The 12,808-nt window shown below is 62.4% G+C and overlaps 1 protein-coding gene across 6 annotated transcripts in view; it reads left to right on the top strand.

Moving 5' to 3' along the window:
- RGS12 (regulator of G protein signaling 12) overlaps positions 1 to 12,808 on the top strand; it is a 120,972-nt gene that overhangs the window by 93,067 nt on the left and 15,097 nt on the right. For all 6 annotated transcript variants that reach the window (XM_027071333.2, XM_053217657.1, XM_053217655.1 and 3 more), the window contains 7 exons: positions 5,523 to 5,692; positions 6,223 to 6,315; positions 7,019 to 7,162; positions 7,880 to 8,059; positions 8,611 to 8,764; positions 10,394 to 10,470; positions 12,397 to 12,591. In XM_027071333.2, coding sequence (XP_026927134.2) covers positions 5,523 to 5,692; positions 6,223 to 6,315; positions 7,019 to 7,162; positions 7,880 to 8,059; positions 8,611 to 8,764; positions 10,394 to 10,470; positions 12,397 to 12,591 — 1,013 coding nt within the window. The remainder of the gene's footprint in view (positions 1 to 5,522; positions 5,693 to 6,222; positions 6,316 to 7,018; positions 7,163 to 7,879; positions 8,060 to 8,610; positions 8,765 to 10,393; positions 10,471 to 12,396; positions 12,592 to 12,808) is intronic.

Below are 12,808 nucleotides of genomic sequence, written 5' to 3'. Positions count from 1 at the left end.
GGTGGCACCCAGAACCCGGTGTGGCAGAATTGGCCACGAAATTTTAGTACGAGGGCACTGTTGACCCCATTTGTGACACGAGTGCCCGGCCAGCTTGCAGGTGGTGGCTCTTCTAGCTTTTGGCCGGCCTGAAACGGACTTCAAAAGACCTTTCTCTCCAGGAAAGCGTTTCTTCGGCTCCACCTGGTCCACTGACAGAGGAAGACAGCAAAAACAAAAACAAAAAGAAAACAAGACACGGGAAACGCTGTGCAGCATGACCCTCCAGCCCCGGGGGGGGCTCCGTGGACCCGCCTTCTCCTTCGGTTAGCGTGGAGAGAGTCTCCGGCAGGGAGTTCGGCGCTGGCTCTGCCCGCCTCCCGTCGGGCCCGGGGCTGGCAGGGACCCCGGCATGGCAGGGCTTTCGCGCCAGCTCTCAAGATGGGTTCTTGCAGAACTGTGCCCTGTTTTCCGTGTGTCGAGAACGGTCCCGGGGTGATCTGGGGGTGGAGCAGAGGGCCGGGTGCCTGGCCCTGCGTGGTGGGGACGCGTGGATGGTGCGGGCACCTGCAGCCCGCGTGAGCAGCACCTAGCGCGGCCACGCTCCGGGTGCCGGCACCGCCCCCCCCTCCGGCCCCGGGCCTCGGCGCCCTCCTGCAGGAGCCGGCCTTCCTCACAAGCTTCTGGGAGATCTTTCGGGTAGAGAACTCGGCCTTGACGTGCTCTGTGTGGCCCGCGGTTGTCCCCACTTTGCAGAGCAAGCGTGTTCCTCGAGACCGGGCCGTCAGGAGAGAAATGGCCACGTCCAGGCCTCCATCGGCGTGTGGCCTGCCCCGCGGGTGACCGGGAGCGTCCTTCAGGGTCGTGGTGTCCCGTGTCCCCTCCCTGAGCTCCACCGGTGCTGGGGCTGAGGCCCAGCAGGCATTTGCGGTGTTTCGATGAGGGACAGACAGAAGGGGCCTCAGCTTTCGGTCCCGCGGTGCAGGGAGCCTGGCGGCAGGATGGCTCTCCCCAGCTCTTCGGGGTCCTGTGAGAGCCGGGGCCCGGGGCCTGCGTGCCTGCAGAAGTGGGTTTTCAGCCACCGTGACTCTTCCCCTCATTTCCTGCACACGAGTCTTCCCGGCCTCCCTCTCAAGGGACGGTCCTTGCCGGCGACCCCAAGGTGTGCCGGGGCAGCGGCCCAGCCCCTCGTGGGGCGTGACACGCGGGCTGGCCAGGCGTCAGGGTTTTCCTTCCTTTAACTTCCAAGTTTCTTTCTCCGCTAGACTTTTACGGTGTCAGTCGTTGATCTGTGAGTCTTAAAAAAATGAGGATTGGCCGGGTCTCCTAAAAATGAGCTTACTCAAAATACGGGTCATCTGTCACTCTGTTCGTTCGGCAGTGTCCTTCACTTGTTCACTCTCGCCCTCGGCCCGCAGCCCAGCCCGGGGCGCGGCGACAGGCGTCTCTCCTCCCTGCGGTCCGTGTGTCTGGGGAGCAAGGAAGGCGGGTGTTCCAAACCACTGCTGCTTGCGTGCCTGGAACCCAGACACCTTTTTTATTTGAGGAGCAAAAGCGCCAACACCCGTGATGGATGGGGTTCGGGTGCTCTGTCAGTTTGCAGCTCATCTACCTCTTTGCCGCCCTGTCCTCACGACCCCGTTTACCTGCATCCTCCCAGGGACCGAGCTCAGGGCCAATGGACCTGTGAAGGAAAAAAGTGCCCTCTTGACCTTCCCTTATTTTTCACTGCCCCCTAGGATGTATGGTTCACACTCTGTGGCCTTAGCACCTTTCCTGGCCCTCGCACATTTCCCCTAAGCCCAGACATACCAGCTGTGGGGCTGTGAGCCGTGCCTCTTCTGCCCCAGGGCCTTGGCACATCTGGTCCCTCACGGAAGGCTTTTCCAGCTCCCCTGAGGCCAGTTACCTCTGTCCACCCTTCTGTTCCCAGTTCAGTCAGCCCTTATTGCCTCAAGGAAAACAAGCTGGAAGAAGAGTGTTTTGGTGCTCGTACTTAACAGACTGGGTTTTTAAAATTTATTTTTTAGAGAGAGAGAGAGCATGAGTGAGGGAGAGGGGCAAGGGAGAGAGAGAGACTCTTAAGCGGGCTCTACACTCAGCACAGAACGTGTTGCAATGCTTGACCCCACCACCCTGGGATCATGACCTGAGCTGAAATCAAGAGTCGGACACTTCACCGCCTGGGCCACATAGGTGCCCCGTTAACAGACTGTCTTTTTTTTTTTTTTTAACTTTTAATGTTTATTTTTGAGAGACAGAGAGAGCATGAGCGAGGGAAGGGCAGAGAGAGAGGGAGACACAGAATCCGAAGCGGGCTCCAGGCTCCGAGCCATCAGCACAGAGCCTGATGCGGGGCTCGAACCCACGAACCACAAGATCATGACCTGAGCTAAGTCAGACTCTCAACTGACTGAGCCACCCAGGCGCCCCTAGACTGTTTTAAAAACTACTTCATTTTGTGAGAATCGCCTCATTTATGAACGTAAAATATAGCAGAAAAGCGCCTCAGACCCAACCAGTTAGATACAAGATGCTTGTAGTTTAATGTCATCTTTAGCTCCTTGTGGGTGAAACTAAACACGTCTGCACATGGTGGTGAGCATCTGAAGCCCCTACTCAGTGACTGTCCACACGGTCCTTCCACTTTTCTTTGCTCTGTTGGCCTTTCTCGTGTTGATGTGCAGGTGGCCTCAAATATCGAGAAGATTAGTCCCTCGTGTAATGGGTCATGGGTATTTCCCCACACTTTGTCTTTTGACTTAGTTTATGGTGTTTGTTTCATGTTCATTTCTGACTGAGGTACAGGCCACACGGCATTATGTTAGTTGAAGGCGTACGACGTGGTGACTTCACGTCTGCGTGGGTCGTGGCACGGTCACCACGGTGTCGTCACCGCCTGCAGTTCCAGAATCTTATCTTGTGACGGAACTTTTGAGATCTGCTCTCTTTACCGCTTTCAGAGATACAGCGTGATGCTGTTGGCTGCGGTCGTTGTGCTGTGCACGACATCCCAGCACTGTTGTGTAACTGGAAGCCTGTCCCTTGTGACCCCTCACCTCCCTTCACCGCCCGTCACCGTCGTCACAGACCGCGGTGTTTGCGTGGCCTGTGGATCCGTCTTGTCCCTCGCCACTCCGGGCTGTGTCTTCTTGTCCACAGTGTCTCCAGTTTGATTTTCTGACACGTCAATCTTTGGTCCAGGTGAGATTTATTTCAGTGTGCCGGAAGGGATCCGACTTGATTATTTTTCAGGTGGTTTTCCAGTCGTCCCAGGACGAGCCGTGCGGCGCCAGCAGGGCGGGGGTGGTGGAGGGGCCGCCCCGCCACCTGGCCCTGCTTTGGTTTGTTTTTCCAGCGTTTCACGTGTAGTTTTCCATGTGAACTTTTACACTCAGTTCATCTGGCTCGGTTTTTTGTTGTTGTTGTTGTTGTTGTTGTTGTTGTTGTTGTTGTTTTTATTGACAGAGTGTGAGCAGGGGCCAGGGGGGACAGCGGGAGAGAGAGAACCCCAAGCAGGATCCGTGGTCAGCACAGAGCCCAAGGCGGGGCTCGATCTCACAACAGTGAGACCATGACCTGAGCCAAGGTCAAGAGTCAGATGCTCAACCAACTGAGCCCCCCAGGCGCCCCTCAGCTTGTCCTATTCTAATAAACATCTACTGGGACATGTATTGGGGTGATATGTTGATCTAGGGAGAGTTACCACGTGTGGGTCTTGCCCTCATCGCTGTGGTTACTTGACCCAAATCAAACAGAGCCAGCGAGTCTGTGTGGCCTGTATCGCGTGAGTGTAAAACAGCCAGTTTTCTGCGTGTGGGGGGGGCGGGGAGGGGGCGGTTCTGTGCGCGGGGACTGGTTACCAGGGTGACGGTGGAGCTGCCGAGTGCTCTGGGGGCCGTGCTGGGACCCCTCGCGGCTGGCCGTGCTGTGCTAAGAGTGTAGCAGGTGGTGCACACGGGCCCTGGGGTGAGCTTCACGTCTCACACGCGAGCTCCGGGCCTGCCTCAGGTCCGGGAGAGCAGTGCGTGCACTGCACCACAAGGCTCACACGTCCCATGTGCGGCTCTACGGAGCCACGGAGAAGTATCCCAGCTGTCTTTCTTCCGACCTTGTCCCATCTCGTCTCATTGACGTGTTTTCTATAGCAGTTTAAGTTACTACTCTTTGACTTTATGTTTTTCTTTTCTTTTCCAATCCGAGTGCTTCTTCAACTTTGAATGTCCTGCCCCAGTGGCCCCGAGCCACCAAGCGGGTCTGATTTGACCGACCCCGGGGGGTTGCCTTCTTGGCCCTCCGCCCTCTGGGCCTCCTCGAGGCCGTCTGGGCTGCGGTTGTGTTGTGGCGCCCGCGGGCGTGGCCTGTGCCCACTGCTCCCCGTGCGGCCGCCGGTGGGCATCAGAACTCAGGGCGGCTTCCCGCTGCCCCGCCGGCTCTCACTTTCCCCGTGTCCGGCCCCTCGGCAGCAAGGAGGTACGTTTGTACTGGTGGGCTTAGAGCCAGAGCCGCCCGGCCAGTCCCCTGGGCTCCTCCCGCCGCCAACCCCGGGGGCCGACTGCACGCAGCAGCACGGGGAGGGGCACGGGGCGCAGCGCACGAACCCTGTTGCATCAGTCAGGGTGCTCCTCTAGACTTCCTGCCCTCCTTTCCTGCATCATCTGGGGTCCACAGGCTGCGGCCTGGCCTTTGGTCTCCCTGGTGTTGGGACCGGGGGTCGGGGGAGCAGCCCGGCATGGGACCGTGAGGCAAGCTGTCTGCACAGAAGAGAGCACGTCCGTGGCACGGTGTGCGTCTGGCCCTGCTCCCAGCCAGCCGGCACCCGCCCCCTCGGGTTTCGCCGACCAGGCCTGCCAGGTGGGGGGGAGGCCCAGCCCGCTGCTGATGTGAGGTGGGAGACGGTGACGTGGGGCTCCCCAAACACTCCCCTGCCCTTTGTGAAGGGAGCGGGCTATTCGGGGATTTCGCGTAAAACGTGAGGGAACCCAGGCTGTTCGGGGCTATTTTGTCGACACTCGGGAACCGTGGTGTTTTCTGCGCCGGGCCGGCTTCTCACCGGCTGTCCCGACAACACGCGTGGTCACGGAGTCGTGGTACGTTTGGAGGGTAGGCCACGCATTCTACAGGGAGACCGTGTGCAGGACGGGACACACACGTGTGCTTGCCCACGGCACGCATCCCCCCCACCCTGGCACAGAACCCCTTTCACTCTGCTCGCCCGCCCATGGTGACCCGGCACCTCCCGAACTCACGGACGGGGTCGCCCGGGAGCCCTGTTGCGTCTGCGGCGTGGGCTTGGCACGCCCGCTCCGTGTGTGTGCGTGTGGCCGCATGAGGGCCGGGTTCGTCTTGCCCTGTGCCCTGTGCCCTGTGCCCAGGCCAACGCTGGGCACGCTGTAGGCGCTCGGTGCGTTTTGTTGGCTGAGTGTGTGTTTTAGAGCAGACGCCCGGGGAGAGCCCCTGGCGGCTGCCCGGAAGGCCGGGCCAGGCGCTGCCGGGCGGCGTGGAGGACGCATGTGCAGGTGGGGTCTGTGCTGGTCCCGCAGAGCTGGCCGGCGCTGACCTGAAGGACCGCGCGAGCGACCACAGCCTCAGCAGCAATGCCAGCCTCCCCAGCGTCCAGAGCTGCAGGCGCCTGCGCGAGAGGAGGGCCGCCAGCTGGGCCGTGTCGTTCGAGCGCCTTCTGCAGGACCCTCTTGGCGTCCGCTACTTCTCTGTGAGTAGGGGGTGGTCGTCATGGGGCCTGGGGGCCGTTTGCTCCCTCCGCCGGGGGCTCCTCAAGAAGGACCTGGGGCGCACACCCCAAGGTCAGCAGCGGTGGAGTCTCCGAGCGGCCTCCCGCGGGGGCCTCCCCCGGCCCCCTGCTCGTCGCACGGGAGACCGGGGCTGGAGGGGGCCTCTGCCCAGCTCGGCCCTGGCTCTGCGTGGCGGGTCCCCCCGCAGCAGCGAGCACGGAGCCTCCTGTCAATGCTTAGCGGAGCTCCACGTGGGAGCGTGGCTGCTGGGAAGGGTGTCCTGCCTTTGGGGGAACAGCGGCGAACACCAGCACGGTCCTTAAAGTGCGGGCGGCTTTCAGTCTGTGGTCCGCGGCCCTCGGGGAGGCTGGGGAGAGACGCTTCCGGCCCCCGGTGTCTGTGGAAGGCAAACCAAAGCGAAGGGCGGGAGCGAGGCGACAGCTCAGGAGGAGGGCGGGTGCCGGTGACGGGCTGGTCGCACGTGAAGGCTAATTGGTGGTGTTTTTCTTAGGATTTCCTAAGGAAGGAATTCAGTGAAGAAAACATTTTATTCTGGCAGGCCTGTGAATATTTTAACCATGTTCCTGCACACGACAAGAAGGAGGTAAGTTTGCTCACGCCTGGGGAGTGGGAAGGTCTCGCCGTGGGCTAGACCCCAGGGCGGTCTGAGGTCGACGTGACTGTGTTCTCATGGGGTTACCGAGAGACGCTTCTTTTTCAGCATAACTTTCCCAATACGTGTGATGTTTAATTTTGCCTGAACGTGGTTGACGTAAGCGCCTGTGAAACTTCTTTCCGCGGACGTGCTGTTGCTCCGCGTGTTGGAAGGGGACTTAGGTCCCCGGGCAGGAGCACGCCCTGAGCGTGTGCGTTTGTGCGGCTCCACTGCCCACGCCTCACCTGCCACGAGAGAAGCCCCCACGGGCGCCGGCCCTGGTCCATGGTGCGGGCCCTCCTTCCCGCCGCGGATGAGGCCTCTTATGTGCCTGGCACACGCCGTGTGGCACGGATGAGTCCCCGCTTGCTGAGACCACATGCGTGAAGCACCACGTGCGGGACGGCCCCTCGGTGCCCCAGGGCCCCAGCAGCGCCCGCTGGAGAAAGTCAGGGAGGAGCCCGTTTGCTGGAAGGTTTCCTACCGGCTTGACCTCCGTTTACTCAAGCAGGCAGTATTTACTGGGCCCTAGGGAAGTGCGTCTGCACCGCTGGGCCCGCGTCGGGCGTTTGGAACGTGGAGACCAGCAGCACGCTTGCACGTCGGGGGAGCCCGCGGCCCGTGCTTGCCGCCCACACCCGTGTCCTGTCAGCTCTCCTACAGGGCCCGCGAGATCTTCAGCAAGTTCCTGTGCAGCAAAGCCACCACCCCCGTCAACATCGACAGCCAGGCCCAGCTGGCGGATGACATTCTCAGTGCTCCGCACCCCGACATGTTCAAGGAGCAGCAGCTCCAGGTAACTTTGCCTCGGTTCCCCGCAGGGACTCCTCGCCAGGGTCCTCTCCGCGGGACCGCGTGCCCACAAGCGGGCGGCCAGCCCGAGGGGGGGGTGCCCACGGAGGTGGATGTGAGGGGCGGAGCCCTGTGTCTCCCACCAGGCTTGTCTCGGTTGGGGGGGGGGGGGGGCATCGGTGGGGCCGTGAAATAACCGGCCACGAGCCCTGTCTGTGGTCGCTCAGACGCACACCTTTGTGTGACGTCTCAGGTCCGCGGGTGCCGACGTGTGTGCGTGTTCCGAGTTTTTTCCAGTTCCGGGATGTCACTGTGATTAACAGGGTGCAGCGTCATTTATCACAATAACGAACGTTGTTTGTCAGGGCGCATGACCCACCAGCCTCCTCAGGGAGCACGTCTGTTGCTAAATCGTATGAATAACGTGGAAAGTGGTGGAGGAAAGTGTTTCCAAGGCAGTTCTCGCTTCCTTCAGATTCCCAGTTACGTCTGGTTTCACTCTTATCTAACAAAGCGGGGCCTGTCCAGGACTGCCCGGGAGATGCCCGGAGTCTGCTCCTGGTGCCGACTTCCCGTGAGTGGTTGGGGTTCACGGAGTCGGAGAGTGAGGAAGAGGCTGGCGTGGCCTGAGCACCCCTGTGCGGCGGCCGCGGCAGGTGGGCCCGGGGGCCGAGCGCTCCAGTGGCTGGTCAAGCTATAGCGTGCCGCGTGTGCTCCGTAGATCTTCAACCTGATGAAGTTCGACAGCTACACGCGCTTCCTCAAGTCCCAGCTGTACCAAGAGTGCATCTTGGCCGAGGTGGAAGGCCGCTCGCTCCCGGACGCACAGCAGGTGCCCAGCAGCCCGGCCTCCAAGGGCAGCGTCAGCTCGGAGCACTCCGGCGTGTCCACGCCCAAGAAGGTGCCCGTGCACCCGCCGTGTCTTCTGGGCGGATGGGAGTGCCAGGGGGTGGTGTGGCTGGGGCGGGGGGGGGGGATGGGGAAGGGGTAGCACGCATCGCTAGATCGCTAGGACCCAGCCGTCCTGGGATGCATCCTGTGCCCGGGGCAGGGGGCAGGGGGCAGGGGTTCCATTCGCGGTAGTGCTGCCCTCCGGCTGTCGAAGGGTCTGGGCCATCCCACAGATCCGCCTACAGCCCTCTTCAGCTTCCCTTCACACTTGACGTAACGTTAAAATAATGTTATGCTGGGGCGCCTGGGTGGTTCAGTCGGTTGAGCATCCGACTTCGGCTCATGTCGTGATCTCACGGTTCCTGGGTTTGAGCCCATGGGCTCAGAGCCTGGAGCTGCTTCGGATTCTGCATCTCCCCCTCTCTGCCCCTCCCCTGCTCATGCTCTGTCTCTCTCTCTCTCTCTCTCTCTCTCTCTCTCCCTCCCTCCCTCAAAAATAAATACACATTTTAAGAAGTTTAAGTAATGTTACGCTATTTTAACGTCTCTGTTTGATGATAGTTGAGTGGAAAATCGAGATCAGGAAGATCCTTGAATGAAGAGCTGGGGGATGAGGACAGTGAAAAGAAACGGAAAGGAGCGTTCTTTTCCTGGTCCAGGACCAGGAGCACCGGGCGGTCGCAGAAGAAGAAGGAGCACGGCGACCACGCAAACGGTGTGTGGTGGCGGATGGGGGTGGCCTGGCCGGGGTCTGCCGGCGGTGTGCAAGGGCACGTCCGGGGCACACGCAGAACGCGGCTCTGTGTCCGCGGGCGTGGCCCTTTGGGGGCAGGCCAGCCGGAGTGAAACAGTGTGGCTTCAGTGCCGTTTGCAAAAGGGGGTGAGGGTGCGTTCCAGCCCACTCCCCACTCGGCCAGGGCACCCTGCGGGCGGGGGCCTGGCGTGCCATCCTCTCCGGCCCTCCCGGTAGGAAATGGGGGAGACGAGACAACACAAGTGTCCTGCCTTCTCTGCACCCAGACAGCCTCTTGGTTTCCTGCCTGGGCGGCTTTCTAGGTGTGTGTAGGGGTGTGTGAGCCTTTGTAATTTTTTAAAATGTAGTACCATAGTTGGGGTATCCCACATTTTCAAAATTGTAATTCTGTATTATCGTAGATGCTGTAGGTCCCCCGTTGTAGATATTTTCTCCGTTGGCTTCTTTCTTACGTGTAGCTCAGCAGATAGTGACAGAGGGACGGGCTCCTCCTGGGAGGCGGGGCAGACGGTTGAAAGCAGCTTCTGACGAGGCAGAGAGCAGTCGACAGTTTACACGGGCCGGGCAGGCATGGGGCGGAAAGGGCCTGCAACGGCGTTGATGGAGGGAGCACAGGCAGGGAGCACTGGAGAGGGACAGGTGGTGGCAGCCTCCGGGACGGGGCCTGTGGCGCGCCAGGCGGCCTGCGCAGTGTACGTTCTGTGTCCTTCTCAGAGCAGCCGGCGAACCGAGTCCGCTTGCGCCCATTTGACAGACTGCAGCAGCTTAGGAAGGTTGTGGGCTTGGCACGGGCACCCCAGTGTTCCCGGGGTCATGCTGTGGGCGGACAGACTTGCAGAACTCAGTCAGCGAGAGACCGTCGCAGGGGCAGGAGCTGTAGTTAGATGGGGCTGGGGACCCCTGAGAACCTAGAGACAGCAGGGGCTGCCCCCCCAGGAGTCTGGGGTCCCTGCGCCCGGCAGATCTTTAGAGAGCCGTCTGGAACAGCCTCTAACCCTGACTCCAGGGCGCTCCCCAGGCATTCCGACTTGGTCGTCTGGGGATCTGCTGCCTTGGCAGGTGGGCCGGTGGTTCAGGAGGGCAGCGGGACCAGGGACCGCGGTCCCCTGGCGCCCTGGCCTGCAGCTGCTGGCTGTGGCACAGCGGCGTGACTGGGGAGCGGGGCCGGTGTGTGTCAGTTCTCGGGATCTCTAGACTAGCCAGAGGTCACGGCGAGTTCAGTTGGTGGGGGCGACGGGGCGGTCGTTGGCTCGCTTGAGCACCTGGCGGGAAGATGGGAGTCAAGCGTGAGCAGAGGTGCGGTCACTGGTCGGGGTGCTTACCACTGTCCATTTAGGCCCAGAAGCCACGTGTCGAAGTGAAAATTCCACGCCCCAGGAGCGTGTCCTTGTGTGTCTGGGGGCCGGCTACGGCCAAGGGCAGAGCGGAGTCTAGCCGAGGGGGGTGCCTCTGAGAGGCCTCTCCGTGTCCCTGGTCTGCTTGGCCTGAAAGGGTGAGGTTGGGGATGTGACCGAGGAAGGCGGGCCCTGTATCACGTGCAGAGGGGGAGAGCTGGCCTCCGGTGCTGAGTCACTGTGTTTCCCCATCAAGAACCCCTGCACGCCAACGGAGGCCTGGGTCGCCGCGAGTCACAGGGCTCCGTGTCCTCCGCGGGGAGCCTGGACCTGGTAAGTCACCGCCTCCCCCCTCCCAAAGGCCACAGTGGATTCGTGAAATCCGCCTCCGTGTTTGGCCACGCAAAACCCCCACTCATGAAGCCGAACAAACGCGGGTGCCGCTGATGTGGGGCCGGGGCTCCTGGGCACGTGGGGACGCGGGGGAGGGCTGCTGCTTGTGCACTAGATTATTTCTGGCTTTATTGCTGACGTCTGCTCTCATCCAGCTCCCGTTGTGTGAGCCCCACTAAGAGCCAACAGGGCTTTCCGTTGGTCTCGCGTGTGACCGTCCCGTCACCTCCTGCCTCCTCGCACCTGTGCTTCTGCTCGCGGGGGCTACCCTGAGGGGACCCCCGCTCCGCCCTCACCCCGGCCCGTGTGGCAGGCTGGCTGCTGGTCGTGACCCTGCTCTCAGTCGGCTGGGGGCACCTGCTGGCCGCCAGCTCTTATCTCACAGCGGGCGTGGAAAACCTCCTGGCTCGTGCTCGCAGAGTATCCCCTCCTCTCCAGGGACACTGTGCCGCAGTTAGAGCTGGGAGGGTTGAGCCAGTGAACCGCCCAAACTCCAGCTTAAGAAACAGAGAACCTTCCTTACTGCGCCTGCATCCGGGGGAAGGGAGTAGCTGGGGCCATTTTATAATCAGCCTACCACCTACGGACTCCGTTTTCTGAAGCGATGTCAGGGCCACAGAGATTTTCAGGAGGAGACAGCCACAGCAGAGTGGCGGCCGAGGCAGGCGGTACGGTAGAAGGACACGCAGGAGCCCTTTGCGGCCGGGACACGCCATTGACCCGCAGAGACCAGGGGAGACGTCACGGATAGACCTGAGGTCTGCCGCGGGAACAGGGCCACGGGCTGGCCCCTCGTCCACGTCCTGCCCGCTCGGGAGCCCCCACATCCGGGTGTGGGTCCTGGTACCGGGACCGAGTGCTGAGTAGCCATTTCCTGAAGCCCCCGACTTAGTCCGTGAATAATGGCAGATGATGAAATCACAGACTGCCGTTTCCGAAAGCCTCGGCCCGCAGTGCCCCGGAGCCCGCCTCTCCCCGCCCGACCTACCCCTTCCGCGCCGGTGTCTCGTTGCTGAGGGCCGTGCAGGCCGGCTGGGGCCACGTCCTCACCCGGGGAGGGTGTCGAGCGTCCTCTGGGCAAAAGGGCCCCCGAGGAGGCCCGGTCCTGTCCCTCACACTGGCCCGGGGCGAGGGGTGGTCTGCCAGCCGCTAAAGGAGGGCGGAGCCGAGGCTCCTACTGTGCCCCTCACAGCCCCGCCCCCTGCACGTCCAGTGCCGAGCCTTGCATAGTGTGTGGGACTGTCAGGACACAACGCCCCTCACTGGCTTCTCTGACCCGATGGCCGGTGTCCGCGGGAGGGGTCGTCACCCCTCGGGTGCGTGTTCCTTCCTGCGAACCTTTGCCCGCGCTGCCCTGCTCCCTGCCCCGGCCCCGGCCTCGGGGCCCCCCCGTGCCCTCCACAGTCCACAGTCCAGTCCTCTGGGAGAGGCCTCCGGTCGTGGGGGCTCAGGTGGGAAGGGCCAGAAGGATAAGGGGGGCAGCCGAGGGGCCTCCCAGACCGGGCGGGGCCTCAGGCCCCCCCGCGTGCATCTGGCCCGCCTGGTGGGTCCCCAGTGCGACCGCCTGCGAGGCAGGAGCGGGCTCCACAGGGCGGCCCCGTCTGCTTCCAGCTCTGGGGCCAACACAAGCCCCCTGAAAACAACACGCAAAGGGCCCATCCCGTTCAGAGCCCAGCGGCTCGTTAAGCCCGGCCCTTGTGAGTGGGTCACAGGCCAGGAAGGACTAGAGACAGCTGCCTTCTCGTGCGGTACTTAGCAGCCCCACCCACTTGGTCGGCTCCTTGGTGCTGGCCAGAGGGTGGGGGGGGGGGGTGCTTCTCGGGGTGCCTATGCACCCATCGTGACGCTTGTCTCCCGGCTCCCCAGTCAGAGGCCTGCAGGACCTCGGTGCCAGAGCGGGACAAGGCGGCCAGGCACTGCAGCGTCCAGCTCCCCGACGGGACGTCCTGCGTGGTGGCGGTCCAGGTGGGGCTGTCCATCAAGGAGGTCCTGGCTGGGCTCTGTGAGCGACACAGCCTCAACGGGGCGGCGGTGGACCTCTTCCTGGTGGGCGGGGACAAGGTACAGGGCCCTCGCCACGGGGTCTGCCCGGGGGGTGGGGGTGCCGGCGGGTCTGTCTGTCTGTCTTGCTGGCCAGAGCTGCCTGGGCCCTCCGGTCGCAGGGACGCGTGGCGCTGACTTAGCTTGTCTGCGGGGCCGCCTTCTCTGAGAGGCCGCGTGGGACGCACGACTGTCCCGCTGCAGGCAGGACGCGGGGGCGCGTTCCGGGGGTGTTCGC

The sequence above is a fragment of the Acinonyx jubatus genome, chromosome B1 (genome assembly GCF_027475565.1).
Source record: "Acinonyx jubatus isolate Ajub_Pintada_27869175 chromosome B1, VMU_Ajub_asm_v1.0, whole genome shotgun sequence".
NCBI lineage: Eukaryota > Metazoa > Chordata > Mammalia > Carnivora > Felidae > Acinonyx > Acinonyx jubatus.
The sequence above is the reverse complement of the archived record's forward strand: the minus strand, read 5'-3'. Positions and strand labels throughout refer to the sequence as shown.